Below are 15,732 nucleotides of genomic sequence, written 5' to 3'. Positions count from 1 at the left end.
GTAAGACATTTTGACGCGGGTTCAAAGCGGATTAATATTTTAAACTTGGTACCTAGGGTTGCAATTTTCATTCCATGAGAAATTTACATTGTTACACACTCATATATCTGATACTACTAACGTGTTCATGCCAAGGTTCGCAGCTAAGGCAAAAAAGTGGTTATTGACCAAATCACTAACATAGTTATCTTTTCTAGTATTTATTAAAGTGACTACACTAATTTCTAAAGATTGTGGGAGGCCTTTCAAAATGTGCTTATTTTTATTTTTTGCTCTCATACCCGTGCATAGCATACAAAAATCTACAGGCATTTCATTCCCTTTTCCTTCCATTATACTCCATTCGTCCCAAATTGTTGATCCGGTTTATTGGTTTGTACTGTTGTAAAGAGTATAATTGGTGTTTACTGTTAGTGTAAAATAGTAGTAAGAAAGTCTGCATAGCAGGTGTGATGTTGTCCTTTATGAGTAGTAAATGCTGTGCATGAATAGAAAAGTCTATGTGTAGTAAATGCTAGTGTAGTAAATGCTAGCAGAGGAAAAGTGTCAATAGTTACACTAATTGGTGTCTTGTAATGTTGTCAGTAGGTTTGCAGATGGACATAAGACTAAGAACAGTAATGTTCAATTATGGGTACCATCTGTATTGTTTGTATTCCCCTCCTTATGTCTATAAAAGGAGGGTTCTACTTCTGTAATCACCAAGTTTGTAAAAGCCAGTATCTTTAAGTAATATATCCCGTGTCTTGTTCTCTTTCTTTGATCCTAACCTACTTTGTATTTACTATTTGAGATCTCTCAAAAAGTTGACTGTCTTTTAATTTATAATATTTTTTTACATCAAATATAAATCTTATTTAATAGATCTCCATTAATTTTACTAAACAAAGTTTCCAAAATTATAAAATATAGTATTATAGATTGTGACATATAGACAATTGTTTGAGTGACACAAAAAGTGAAATAGGAACAACAATTCAGGATGGAGGGAGTAGTATTTTTGCAATGCTAAAGGGGATTTCCATCTATAAACACAATTGTTCTTGAGGTCATTTCAGTATAATAAGAACAATTAATTTTCATTCTCAAGTTCAAAATCTTCATGTTACCACTACTACAATAATGCTAAAAGATGACACTTGAAACTCCCAGATGATGTCAATTTTTGTTTAAACGCGATAAAAGAAATTATACTCTTCCAGCCTGTATATGCATTTGTATCTTTCCTATTATATCCTTCCATAATAAGGGCCTTGCTCTCCGTGAATTAAGATCACGGATACCACATTTCTAGCCAGGTGATCAAACTACTTTTCAGTTATCTGCAAAACTCCCTTTACCCGTCGTCTACTTCCATCAAAGTTTTGGAAAACAGTTCTATTTCTTCTAACAATCTGTTATTGCTTCTGATTGAGGATCTGCTGTAATCCACACCGAGAGATGGTGTTTGAGATGACATGATCTTAATAAGAATCTGACGCATTTTTCGAGTGTCATCTGAGTTGGCAACATCCTTCTCCATATACTCGTCTCCTTTGGTATCTTCAGTGTCACTGGTATACATTCGTTTCCTGCATGCCTGTACATTGTAATGTACAATGGAAAATGAGTTTAGAAAAATTGATACTGAAGCAATGTCTTTCTTTGGAAAGAATGTCGTTGATATTGGATTTGCGAGTGAGTTGTGGAGGGAAAAGAAAATGTCTGGAAAACAGTAAAACACATCCAAATATATCCCAACTGTTCTATCTTTACCCCTCCATCCTTTCTTCCACAAACCCACGATTCAAACACTCCATGGTACTAAAGTTTCGATTGCTAGTGTGCAAATACTTCAAAAATGTCAAGAATTTCAGAACACCTTCCACCCATGACAATACGCTTTCGCATATTCCTAGACACTTTTTGTGGCTATTAACACAACTTTTGAAACTTGAACACCACCCAATGGACCGCAGTTAACATTTTACATGCCGCTGTACACTGCAAATTCATGAATGGAGCACTAGCACCAAAAAATAACAGAGACATGCCAGAAAAGAGATATATTAGAAAATAAACTTGTTGGAAAAGAATGCCTAGTATCAAATTCACCAATTTAGTAATGTACAAAAATACATTTCTTTTTTTGATCCTCGCAAAAATACATTTCACTTACTTTGTGTTGATGCGTTAGATTGCCACTTGAGACATTGTGACAAACCTTAAAAAAGAATATAAAAGGCAACAGAAGGCACGAAATAGAGCCACAAAATCTAACCTGGAATAACCGATTGAGGCTGGCAATTTGCTCAGATTTGAGGTAACGAGCATTCACCAACTCTCGAAACAAAAGCACCATCTCACTGCTCAAGTTGCTAGCTGAAAGGTTCTCCACAATGCCAGATATACAGCAATCATCAAAAACTGAACTCATCCACTCAGGAACCTTGCGCAGTTTCAACAGCGCGACTGCCACGTGAACAGCAGGCTTGTGATGAATCATAAATGATTCAGACGCCAAACGTGGAACTGCCAAGGACATTGCCAGTTCTTCTACAATAAGCCTGCACCAGTTATTTCTCCGATTGGCACCTAATTCTGTGTCCAGTATTTCCCAATCCAGAATCATTGATAAACAGAGGCTACAATTCACGGCAACTCTGATATCACTGCAGAAAACTAGACCTTCTAAAATAGAGATTACTGAGAGTAAGTATCTGGTGGTGCAGTTTAATATTTCAGATCTCTCAGTTTTCTCAGTTTTCTGGCTTGATATTCTCGTGAATAGCTCCAACAGGCAATGTGAAGCAACAAGTTTGACCCCAGAAGAACCAAAATATATCAACTTGCACAAGTCGTGGCAATGAATTCTTATGAAGGACAGTGGTTGTGACCCATAGGCTTGACCGAGAAAATCTTGCCAGTTTGCATACTCTGGTAGAACAGCATGCATGCTGATACAACGACAATAGTGAACTTTTGAATTTCTTCGAGTTATTTGCTGATTTAGCATGTGTTTGGATCTTGAATTTGCTGTGGGACTTTTGGAGTCATAAGAAAAGGAAGGGGAAAAGTTATCCAAACACATCCAAATTTTCTCCATCTTTTCCCTCCGCAAATCCAAGATCCAAATGCAGCCCAGGTGAGAAAAATTACCTTCGCAGTGAGAAGAACTGCAGTAAAAGCACAAATAACAGAGGTTCTCCATTTGTAGTCCCTTCATCATAATCAATCACAGCAGGTCCCTTTGAACAGGCAACATGGATTGTGTTGTTAAGTATGGACACCAAAGGAGTACTCAAAAGTATAGTTTTCGAAGTTTCGATCAGTGCTTGATTAGTGGAATGGTGCAAAATTAAGGAAAGAATGCCAGTCACTATGAGATTTTCTACAGTCCACCCATCTGCAGCTACTGTAGAGACCAGGTAGTCCATCAACTACATCAAAAGAAGGAAAATCATCCAATTAAGATCCCAGAAAGAAAAGCCAACTGCAATTTATAGCATAATTTACTAACTCACCTTCATTGTGATTGAAAGCCAAGCTTCAGTATCCGAAAGAAATTCAGAATGCACCGAATATAGAACTCTAAAAGTGAGTTGACAGATGACCATGAACATCTGTGGAGAAGAATGGTCAGAGTAACAAAGACTTTGGATCGCACTGCCTATCCCATGTAAGCATAATTGGTCTGAAGCAGCTGGGAAAATGTCAATGATTAATGCCACAGACCTCAATACTGAAATTATGTCATCCTCTTGCTGTCCTTCTAAAAGCTCTTTCAACACATAAATCACAAGTGTTGCTCCAAAGGTATCATCTGATGCTACCAATTCTGCTATTGTATGTAGATCTATATTTTGACTACAGTTTCCACGCACGATGATTTGGTTCGTATTTGAGCTAGTGCATCTGCAAAACTTCAAGATCTGACTAGACAACGGCTTGCACATTTTCTCTTGCTGAAACAACCATTTCAGTGATGTCAAGTGAATGCTTGCAGAAGCCAAATCCCATTCTTCTTCAGTCAATACATGGAACAGAATCTTTTCAGCCTCTGGACTGTAGGAAATTTGGTAACTCTTCTTGGCAAGACCTCTATAAAGTCCGTACAGATTTACCACGATCTCCACTGGTACAGAATAAGCAGCCCCATATAGGAGTTCACTGCTGTTAACTAGAATATACTGCTCTAGAGAAGCTAAAACCAGCTTATCATCTGCAAGTCTGGAGGAAGAAGATGATTAAATTACAGATGAACCATAAAACTTAAGTTTCCTGGACTTAGCTTAGGTACAGGCGTCCGGTACTAGTACGTGTCAAAGTGTCAAACTCATTTAAATCTCATATCAAAGGACACTGGGGGACTGAAATATTCAGCATTGTACAGTACATTTACCCTATTTTCTAACGTTAATTTGTGTTTACAGGTGTCATAGAACATCTAACACATAACATGAGAGTTTACACAGTTATCCAGTGAACTAGAATACTAGATATGCTTTTCAGGTGTGTGCCAAACTAAAAAAACTGCAAACATATCCCATACCATTTTTTTTTTTGAACGGCGACATATCCCATATCATTCATTGATGAGCGTATGAAAAGTGTGAGTACATTCTAAAAAGCCCATGTAACAAAACATTCAACTGAATGCTAATTGGATCGAGATAAAGAATAGAGAACCTTGTACCTATCATCATACAATGAGCTGGTAAATAGTATCAGCAAAACCGCAGATTGACAAGAAAACAATTCGACATTATTGGAGCTCTTTTGTCCTAGCAGGAACAGCAAATCTATAGGATCAGTTGGTAGATGTAAAGCAGCATCTCTTATAGGCTGCCCAAATTCGTTTCCATAGAGCACATCCACGATTGAGCTCAACATCAGATATATTCTCCATTTGACCTTTTCTGTTGGAAATAAACCTAAGCATCCAAATGTCAAACTGAACCAGGAGGATGAGACCAAACTATTTGCGAATTCTGCAGCCTGGATATTGGAGTCCTGCAGCAATATCGTATGAAAAGTTTCCAGAACACCAAGGACAATGTCCTCATCCATTTCATGGATGGATGTTATGAACCAGGGCAATAGATTTGACTTACATATGTTTAGAATACAGCTTCTTAGTTCCGCATCAGTGGAGCTGATGGAGTTTCCATTGTGACTGTATGTGTATGTCTCCTTCAGTAGATATAGAGAGTTCATAAGTTGGCTGGGATATTTTCCATGGTGGCTTAAACAAGAGAGAGTAGCATATATTGATGCATCTTGGAGTGATGTCGAGAAATTTGAAGTCCCATGAGAAGACGGAGATTTCATAACGGTTACAAGAATTGAACAGGCCATAGAGAATGTCTCTGTGAGCATGCCTGCCTCCCCATCCGCATATTTTTTTAACATTCCTGTCAAAATAAGGCCTAGTTCTTCAATATGAGAGATGGATACTATTCCAGGGCAATTTGAAATGCAGTTCCCTATGAGCTTTAGTGTCTGAGCTTGGACAGGATGAAAAGGTATTCCAGCTACATAATGCAGAGCAGGAACCAGGGTTGAGAATCCAATAGCAAGCCGTTGCCTAAAGGCGTCCTCGGCTGTTGATAAAAGATCAAGAACCTGAAGGCAAGAGGTGACCGCTGGATCTTTGCATCCTGTTAATTATAGTCAGAATGCCATTAAAAGTAAAACTTGTACTCCCTCCGTCCCTATTTAATTGTCCACTACGGTTTTGCATGCATTTTCAATGACTTATATCTCTCGACGTATATTATGGTTCATGTTTTTGAAATCGTTGTCTTATAGAAAAAAATGAGATTTATCAAGCAAGATCCATATTGCATATTTTTAGCAATATATGTTGAGAGATATAAGCCGTTGAAAATGCACGCAAAACCGTAATGGACAATTAAATAGAGACGGAGGGAGTATCTGCCAATCCCAACGAATTAAAAGAATTGTCTCTAATGGGAAATTTAAATACAGGATTCCAAGGTAACTTTTAGTATGACGGAGAGATGCATGCATGACAATGTTATTCACCGTCTAAAAGTTGACCATCTAACATGGATACATGATCATTTGTATTATTCCTTTTGGGGATAACTACAAATACCTTCAGCGCTCGGTTCAAGAGAAATCAAGTAACTTAACGGCAGAACAACTGAGTAAAGATTGATTGCCAAACCTAAACCATCAAGTGTGTCGTGGGAAAGCCATACATGAATAGCTAATTCTCTTGTTTACTGAAGATGTTTACCTGACAATCTCAGTATTTCAAATGCATAATCTGCAATGTTTTCTTCAACAAATACTCGGATTTTGGTGCCCGAGCCACCTTCCCGAGACAGATAAAGAAAGATCAAATCCAATGTCTTAACTTGAACTTCACCGTCTGAGGAAAGCAATGGGGCTTTAACAGCCTCAGCAAACAAGATATTCAGGGGAGGTCCATCTATCACATCTTCTGTTGTTTGCATAAAGTTGTCAGCTTCATAAGAGTTCTTGCTGCTTATATCATTTTCATATGCATTCTCAAAGAAACCCCTCTGAGCCAACACCGTCAGAAGTGCTGCACAGGTGAAAGCAGATTATGTATTAGGTGGTATTATACGAAAAAAATATCTGCATCCAGGTGACGATCCGAACTATCTGAGTGAAGGCCATGCTGTGTAAAGATGTATGCATATTGTATGGCAATCTATCTGTTTCTCACCGTTAGTTCAACCAAGAAAACCCGAAAGTAGTCAACAAACTTGTTCTGAAAGTAGTCAACAAACTTGTGCAAATAGGTAACTCTATAGAACTCAGAAGTGCAACAAGGAATCAATTAGAGGCCATATATTCATTACCTAAGTACCATGGCATCGAGTCGCACTTGCACAAAACAGTGCTAGATTACTGTGTATGGATCTGTTTATCTGTACTTTAAGCATTTGCAGAAACTAGCCTAAGAGAAACCACAGTATGAATGTTCTCACTATGCCATAACCATGGATTACTTTACTTTCCTACGGCTCTTGTTTTAGAATGTCATCAATTGAAATATTGTAGCAAAAAACACCAAGGACATGCCTGTTTTTTGGCATGTGTAGTGAAGTCACTTTATTGAACAAAATCACAACCATGTCATACCACCACTATTTGAGATTAGCAAAAAGTGTTAAAAGAGAAAACAAGTTAATGGAATATTTGGAAATAGTTGACTGACCTACGCAATTCAAACGAACATCATCACTTTGAGTCTTGACAAGGGCTTCCAGTGACAATTGCAAGAGCTTGGGACAAAAGGAATACAAAACATCAGTGGCAGCATCATCCTTGTACGCATACTGGAGGATGGATAATTTGTACAGGACAAAAAGGATCTCTCCCCGGATTTCTTCACTGTATGGAACAAAACAAAAGAGAGCTTAGAAACAGTAAAATAAAGGACGCATTGCGGCATAGTTTGCTTTCAGCCGTTACCTTGGCAACTGAAGACCCGTGACAAGGTTGAAAATAAGGGCATATTGGTCACTGATATAGGAATAAGGGTTGTCTTTCTGATAACCCAAGAGAATGCCAAAGCAGTGAAGCTGCATTTTTTTTTGGTACAACAGAAATGATTAAAAACAGCAAACAAGGTTCATAATGTTAAAGTTATACAACCAGCATGTGCTAAACCCTATACTGGCCAACACCAAACAAATCCTCTCTCACAATTGAAGACAAATAAAAGAAGATGTTTACTAAGAGGAAATGAACAGTTTTTCTTCATAAAAGTTTGAAGAAACTTAGCAAATCTTGTTAAGTAATGGCCACGCTTTCTATCAAACCTGGATCAAGCCCAATGACTCTCCAACCTGACTTCTTTTAAGTTTTAAACGTAAGAGAGCTAGTAGCATATCTGCGTATACATAGTTCAACACTGACCCTTGATATCATATGTAGGTATAGATTTAAAGGGAAACTTAACTTTGATGATACTGATGAGAAATTTTTAACTCAAATTTTTTCTTTCTAAGTTCGTCATAAGTATGCCAATAACTTTCCCTCGGCTCAGCTCGACACTTTCAGGAATCGAGTTCGAGCTCAAGTTTTGGAAGCTCGACACAAAAAACCTAGGCTCGACTCAGCTCGCAAAAGCTTGGCTCGTTTGTATGGGCTCGGCTCGTTTAAAGAGGCTCGTTAAGTAAATTAGCCGTAAGCAAATGAGCCGAGGTCGAGCTCGTATTTTAGGCTCGTTCACAAGCTCGAAGACTACGAACCAAAAATCATGGCTCCGCCCCTGTCTAGCGTCTGGTGTATGTAAACCTAGATATATACACGCATATGTAAGTGGTATTTGCCCTAAAATCAAATCAAACAGAGCCACACAGAAACATTACCGCGTACACCTGGCGCCGACTCCACGCCAACTCACCGGACGCCAGCCTCCCCGCAACCCTGGCCGCGAACTCGCCGCAAACAGACTCGCCGCCCAAGCGACAAAGCTCCGACACCAAATCCATGACCTGGCGGGCGATGGGCTCGTCGTCGAAGCAGGAGAGGGCGTCGACGAGGGGAGGGACGAGGAAGCGAGGGTGGAGGTGGAGGAGGTCGCGGAGGAAGGGCGGGTGGGAGAGGGCGAGGGAGAGCTGGGAGAGGGCGTGGGAGACGTGGAGGGTGGGGGAGGTGGGGTTGGAGATGAGGTTGGAGAGGCAGAGGAGGCAGATGGAGGAGCCGTTTGGTGGGGTTTGGAGGGTGAGGGAGGAGCGGTGGCCTTGTGAGCACGACGGGGAGTCCATTGCTGCGTACGGTTGGAATTCGACGGGTTGGTGGTAGGGTTGTGGATCGGTGGAGTACATTGTTGTGTGTGAGGAGAGACAGAGAGAGAGGTAGACTTCAAATTTGCGCGCGGTGTTCAGTTCTGCGAAGGGGATGAGAGAGAGAGAGAGAGAGGGGATTGGATAGATTTATGAGGCGGATTCTCTGCAATTGGAATTGGACTGCTAAGAGCCGATACAGTTCGATCTCAATCGTTCATTTTTTCATTCAATAGTCTAAATTTTATAAAACTTTCCGGCGTTAATTTTTTTTTTTAAATCTCAACCATTAAAACATCATCCCATAGTTCACAACCTTCCAACTACAGACAAGCCTAATTCTAGATTTGCGGGGCGCTGTTCAGAGGCGGGAATTAACAGAACCGCCATTGTTTTTTTTTTTTTTTTTTACTTTATCAAAAACATTCAATTTTGATTCATGTATTTGGATGCAAACAAACGAGCTGTGCACAGACCCCTTTTTCTCTCGCCTCGGGTCGCACAAAAGATAATCGGAGAGGGCGTCAATCCTTGATATGTCGTTTAAGGTCTCTGTAAAAAATGAGTTTCATTCGATATCGTTAGAGGTATTAACAAAACACCCAAAATCACTTCAGAATTCAGGTGGCAAATTCACGAAAACAAAAACTAGGATTGACAAAGGAAAATTTTCAAAAAAACCTCTAACCTTTCAACTCAATGTCACATAAACACCTGGACTTCAACAAATGTAAATCTCCCACCTGACCTTTGGACTCCGTCATCAATTAACCCCCTCCACCCATTTGCCGTCCAATACTTAACGGAGAAGCATACGTGGCACTTAAATGCACTCTTGTGGGACCTTTTGCCTCTCTCATTACACGTTTTGGAGGGAAACAATACCCTTTTTACTGCCCTCCCTCTCCCTCTCTATTTGTACCCCTAAAACCCATTCTCCATTGCCCCTGAAACCCTAAACCACACACCACAACCCCTTGAAGCAAAAATGAGATCAACTTCTGATGTTTTGAGGCAAGCAAAGAGGAATGACATCTCCAACTGCATGGAGGACAGCCCATGTGTTGTCTGCGGTAATTAAAGAGATGCACACTTCTTGGACCCCTGTGAATCCGAGCAGGAGGTTTGTGGCCTGTCCCAATAAAAAGTGCAATGATTTTGCATGGCTGGACCCACCCATGTGCGAGAGGTCTGTGCAGATAGTTCCTGGGCTTCTGAGGATGAGAACCAAGATGGAGGAGGAGATCTTGAGGAGGAAGAATAAGGAGAAGATGCTCTGGATTGGATTGAGAACTAGTTGGGTTCTGTTTGCAATTCTGTGGGTTTGGAAAATGTAGGTTTCTGGATGGGTTGTGGTGGTAGTAAGGGTTAAGGTATGTTTTGTGGTGGTGTGTAGGTATTTATCGTTGTAATGGATGTGGGAGTTGTGGTGGTGTCTGTCTTTATGGTGGTAGTAAGTGTAGTTGTTCTTGGGTATTTTTTAAGCTATGTTGTATTGGTATTAACTGTGTTTAAGCTGTGGTGGTAATGAATGATGGTGATAACCATTTTGTAATCCTATTGTACTATTATTATCATCAATGTAAAATCATTTATGGTTTAGCATTATGTGTATCATGGCTTATTTGCAATATGAAAGGAATATTTCCAAAAGAGGGGAATTGGAAATTTTTCTTGCCAAAACCTATCAATAACACAATGAAAAGAAAAAAGATAATGTGTGCCTGATAACCATAACACAATGTCAAAACATGTTCCAATGCCAAAACATATATCAATGACATTTCATTGCCAAAACAAGTCCCAATGCGAAAACAGTTCAAGCATTGAAGGACTAAGCATTACATTAAGTCTTGTTACCTCCACAGGTTTGTTCATGACAATACATAAACCACAAATTCAGTTAACCAAAATAAGTTCCCAAATAAGTTAGTTTGTTCCTACATAGTAGGGCCCTACATATTACAGCTTTTGATAGGCAACCCAAAACAGAGGGCAACAAAAAAAAAAGTCATCATAACAAATTAAGTTCACTAAAAAGCCATGTGAAGAAATTCAGTCACTTCACTTTCCTTGAGTACCACTTCCACTTCTTTTGATCTGCACAAAAATGGTCCAGGTTAATTAGCTATGACAAATAGTACACCAAGTTGTATATGTTCAAACTAACAAGGCAATAAAAAGTAAAGGTACTAACAAGCAATTTTGAAATCCTTGCATGGGGCATTGAATGTCCCACTTGTATAGCAGGTTGGGCAATTGAGGTGTCTGATCTTGCATTGACTACACCAGCATTGACTGCTGCTCTGGCAACACAAACTACACTAGCATTGACCCTTGCTCTTGCATTTACATGAACCTGAATTGAAGGACAAGTACTAACCTTTAATACCCTAATTCTAATCTAAGTTAGCAAGCCAAATGCACTACTTACAGACTGAATACGTACTTGGGTGTCTGTTGAGGACCATGCTCTTGCACTTTCTCTTGCATTTCCAGCACCTTGGGTATGATTTGCTCTAGCATTTGCACTCGCATTTACCTGAACCTGCATTGAAGAAATTATACAAGCCTTTAAACCCATAAGTGAAATCTAAGTTAGGTATATTTTATTGCAGTTTAATACAACTCACAGGTTGAGATGGTACAACAAACTCAGTTTGAGATGGCAAAACAGACTCAACAGCTTGTTGGGTGTGAGTTGAGGAGCTTCCTTCCCCAGCATTCACCCTTTAGCCATTTTTCTTGCAGCCCCTTTTGTCATGTCCTACGTTCTCACAACTTGAACAGGTCATCTTAATGCCCTTCCTACCCAGTCTAATTGGATCTTTTGGTTCTTTAGGTTCCCTCCTCCTTGCCTTCTTGGGTCTGCCAGCCTTCTTCTTGATATCTGATGGGAGCAACTTCACATTATCTGTGGATCGCCACATGTCCTTGCCATTTATTGGGCCCATCAGATTATCGTATGTGCTCATATATGTGTCAACCCTATAGCAATCATGAACATAGTCAAGTGGCTCCAAATTATTGAACCCCAATGCTGCAATTGCATGTATGCACGGTATGCCAGAGATGTCCCACTTCCTACAACCACATTATCTCTTATCAATATAAACTTTGTATTGCACCATATTTGGACCTATGACTTCAAATTCATCATAGCTACACCACTTAGTAATCCACCCTTTATCATCTTCCTTCATCTTTTCTATCCTTTTCACTACCTTCGGGCAAATCACCCCATTGTACCTCATCATTGCAGTCCTCTTTTTCTGTAAACTCTCCATTAGTATCAATCTTATTCTCTCTAACATTGTCACTATAGGTTGGTCCCTAACCCTCAAAATGCTTGAATTGAAGCTCTCACATAGGTTGTTCAATAGAATGTCACATTTTGTGTAAGTGCTGAAGTGTGATCTGCTCCAATGGACAGGTGGCCTCTGTACCAACCAACTGAATGCTGCAGTATCTGTCTCTTTCATCTCCACCATTGCTCTTGTAAAGCTCTAAACAATGCTTGCCCTTGCAGCCTCCCACGATATCTCCTTGAGCACCAACCCTTTAAAGTCTTGTTTGAAATTATTATAGAGATGCCTAACACATAATCTATGCTCAGCATTTGGATACAAATTCTTCACAGCTTCAATCAAGCCTTTCAGTTTGTCACTCATAAAGGTGTATGTCCTAGTGTTCTGAATATTCAAGTCTGTACCTAAAAGTTCCAAGAACCAATGCCAAGTTTTGTATTTCTCAATCTCCACCACTGCATATGCAAAAAGGGTAAATCTGGTTATTGGCATCAATTCCCACAGAAGTTAGAAGAATCCCACCATATGGCCCCTTCAAGCGATAACCATCCAAACCAATTATAGGTCTACATCCCATTTGGAACCCTCTTTTAAGTGCACCCCAGCAAATATATAACCTTTTGAACTTGGCAACTGCCTCAAAACCAGCAACAGGTTTGACTTGGATCTTGATTGTAGTACCAGGATTAGAATTCTTTAATCTCCTCCACATAACCCCACAATTGTCCATACTGCTCAGCTGCATTTCCCTGAACCACCTCCAGTGCCTTCCTCCTAGCCCTATAAACTTTCTGAGTGGATACTTTTACAATCCATTCTTGTTGAATAGTCTCTGCTAAAGAAGGAACTGGCCAAGTAGGGTTGGATCTTATCCTATTGTCATACTTGTTGACAATCCATTTAGTACTCACCCAAGGAACATCAAAACTTCTAGTGCAACTGTGTTGAGAGTTGTATGTCTTAACCCTGTACACAGCATCAACATGCACATATGAAGCATAAATGTCCTAAGGGCAACCTGCCTTGCAAATTGCCCTGACTTTGTCCTTGTCACTCTTTTTGAAAGTTATTTGCTTACCATGCTTGATGGCATACTCCTTGACTGCATCTCTGAATTCGGAGTGAGTCTTAAACTCTATGCCTAACTTGAAAACTGGGTTTGCCATGTCAGTTTTGTCATTAAATACAAGGTATTTTTTCCTTGGCTCAATGGCTTCATCATCTGAGCCAACATCACTATCCAACTCATCTGATGAGACACAGTCACCATCAATGTTTTCCAACTCTTCAATAACAGCTGCATAGTCTGTACCATGACTACCCCTAGTTGTTCCCAAACCACGCCATTCTACATCATTGTCAATGATATCCACAAATATCTGGTCATCATCTGTAAACCCATAATCACTGTCATAGAACACATCCTCATCACTGCCCTCAGAAGAAGAGTCAGGGTCATATTCGTCACTGGTATCCCCATCTATTTTAGCCTCCATATTCATCACTGGTATCCCTACGTAGGACTTACCTTTGTCTTTATTAGTACCCCTGTTGGGCATTGGGATATTAACATGTTGGGCCTTAGATTTGGATGGTAGCATATGGGTTGCACTCCTCTTGGAAGGTTGGATAAGGTCCAAACTTGTGGTCCCAGAAATAGGTGGGCTATTGGATATCACCAAAGGCCTTTTGGAAAGTGAACTACTGGTGTACCTCTTGCAAAATGGGTTACTAGTGGACTTCTTGGCAATTGGGCTTGTGGTTTTGGTGGTCTTGGGTAGTGGGCTAGTAGTTCTAGTCCTCTTGGATAGTGGACTACTGATTTTGGTTCTCTTGGGTAGTGGGCAAGTGGTCCTGGTATCATTCAAACATTGACTGAACTGTGTGGCCACATACATGTCCACATCTACGTCAATTAGAGAGTAAACCTTCACCACTCCAACCCTACCAGCTAAAGATTTCAACCCCATGACATCAACATCTGATTTCAGTTCACTAATCTCACCACTCTACTTAGTATAATAATCAACAATCTTAAAATTGTAACCCAGCTCACAAGTCATGTTGCATAATTCTATCACTGAAATCTCATCCATATCACAATAATCAAAGAAATTAACAGATCCTCCAACGTATTCAAACCCAACACTACCACCCCAACAACCTCCATGGTGCATTTCGATCGTAAAGTGACCAGAACCCCTATCTACAAATTATTTTTTAGTGTAGGTTTAGATTAACTAAAAATAATGTCAGTAAAACGACTTAAACAATGTCAACAAACAAATCAACAATGTTTAAACAAAACAAAAATTGATTAAACAAATACACTAGCAAACATGCATTGAACTCAGTAAAACGACTTACTTAAATAAGGTCAACAAATCAACAATATTTAAAGGCAGTCCCATATTTAACACACACACACACACAAAAAAAAAAAACCCATTTATCGTAGTGGGGTGATCCCCCATGTCAATCTCGCAAAAGCCACACCATTACTGTCACAAAATAGGATTTCTAAGTAGCTCGGGCACTCTCACGAGCAAGTAGTGAAGAAGACGACGTCTCCAAACTCACGATTTCAGAGACCCATCTCGCATACGATCGACTTTTGTGACAAATGAAGTTAGGGTTTGTGGGTCTGAGGATTTAAAGAGTTTTTGAGGAGGGCGTGAGTATCACGTGATTCTTTTGCGGTAATTCCTACTTCTATGTCCCATAAAGGTCTCACAAGAGTGCATGTAAGTGCCACGTACGCTTCTCCGTTAAGTATTGGACGGGAAATGGGTGGAAGGGGTTAATTGATGACGGAGTCCAAAGGTCAGGTGGGGGATTTACATTTGTTGAAGTGTAAGTGTTTATGTGACATTGAGTTAAAAGGTCAAAAGTTTTTTTGAAATTTTCCCATTGACAAAAGGAGCTGTGCAGTGTTTTGAGTGTTTTTGGTGCTTAGATTGGATTTCCTTGCATGCTTCACCTTTTCGTTCCATGCTTCAAAGTGTTACAGTGGCACCATTTTTTTTTTTTAAAGGAACACAAACATAGGAGTATATTCATAACGAAGAACAACTACCAAGTACAAAGGATCCACATATATCCAAACCGAAAACAAAGAATAACAAAAAAGGTCACGCAAAAATTAACAGTTGCGTTGATGGAGACCACCGATCCGCTCGTGGATGTGGCTGGAGGGAGATGGAGGAAACACATCGGTAACTTACTGAAGCTCAAAGTCCCTTCGTCCCATCGCAGTCGCTGCGACAAGGCGCCACCACCGCTGCTACAGGAGAATTGACGGACCCGTCGCCAAAGCAAATCAAATCTGAGGGCCGAAAACCCAATTCTGAAAATCAAGTCTATGTCACCAAAATCCAAAAATGATAGGGTAGTGGGAGAACATCTCTCCTGGGTCACCATTGTTGTGAACCACTAAACAATACTCTCGTTCATCAAACTTGGAGGGCCAACTTTTTGTTTCACATTCAACTATGTTGTTGTAGTAGGGGACCACGATAAGAGTTTTTCTTATTATTTATTGATATTGTCTCGGGCAATGCTCGTTGAATCAAGATTCTCTCATGTGATGCAAAATGAGACCCACGACAGTTTTACTTGACAATTCAAGCCTATGCGCTTACCATCCTCGAAAA

General features: G+C 39.9%; 1 protein-coding gene across 1 annotated transcript; it reads right to left on the bottom strand.

Moving 5' to 3' along the window:
* Nucleotides 1-1,052: 1,052 nt before the first annotated feature.
* On the bottom strand, nt 1,053-8,930 carry LOC131316935 (protein PUTATIVE RECOMBINATION INITIATION DEFECT 1). The gene is made up of 9 exons (XM_058346502.1): nt 8,355-8,930; nt 7,453-7,562; nt 7,196-7,371; nt 6,245-6,556; nt 4,676-5,639; nt 3,504-4,209; nt 3,139-3,419; nt 2,261-2,936; nt 1,053-1,579 (listed from the first exon to the last, which is right to left on the bottom strand). The coding sequence occupies exons 1-9, from the start codon at nt 8,811-8,813 to the stop codon at nt 1,337-1,339; spliced, it is 3,927 nt and encodes a 1,308-aa protein (XP_058202485.1). The 5' UTR covers nt 8,814-8,930; the 3' UTR covers nt 1,053-1,336.
* Nucleotides 8,931-15,732: the final 6,802 nt, after the last annotated feature.

The sequence above is a fragment of the Rhododendron vialii genome, chromosome 2a (genome assembly GCF_030253575.1).
Source record: "Rhododendron vialii isolate Sample 1 chromosome 2a, ASM3025357v1".
NCBI lineage: Eukaryota > Viridiplantae > Streptophyta > Magnoliopsida > Ericales > Ericaceae > Rhododendron > Rhododendron vialii.
Note: the sequence above shows the minus strand (reverse complement) of the source record. Positions and strands in the feature narration are given on the sequence as shown.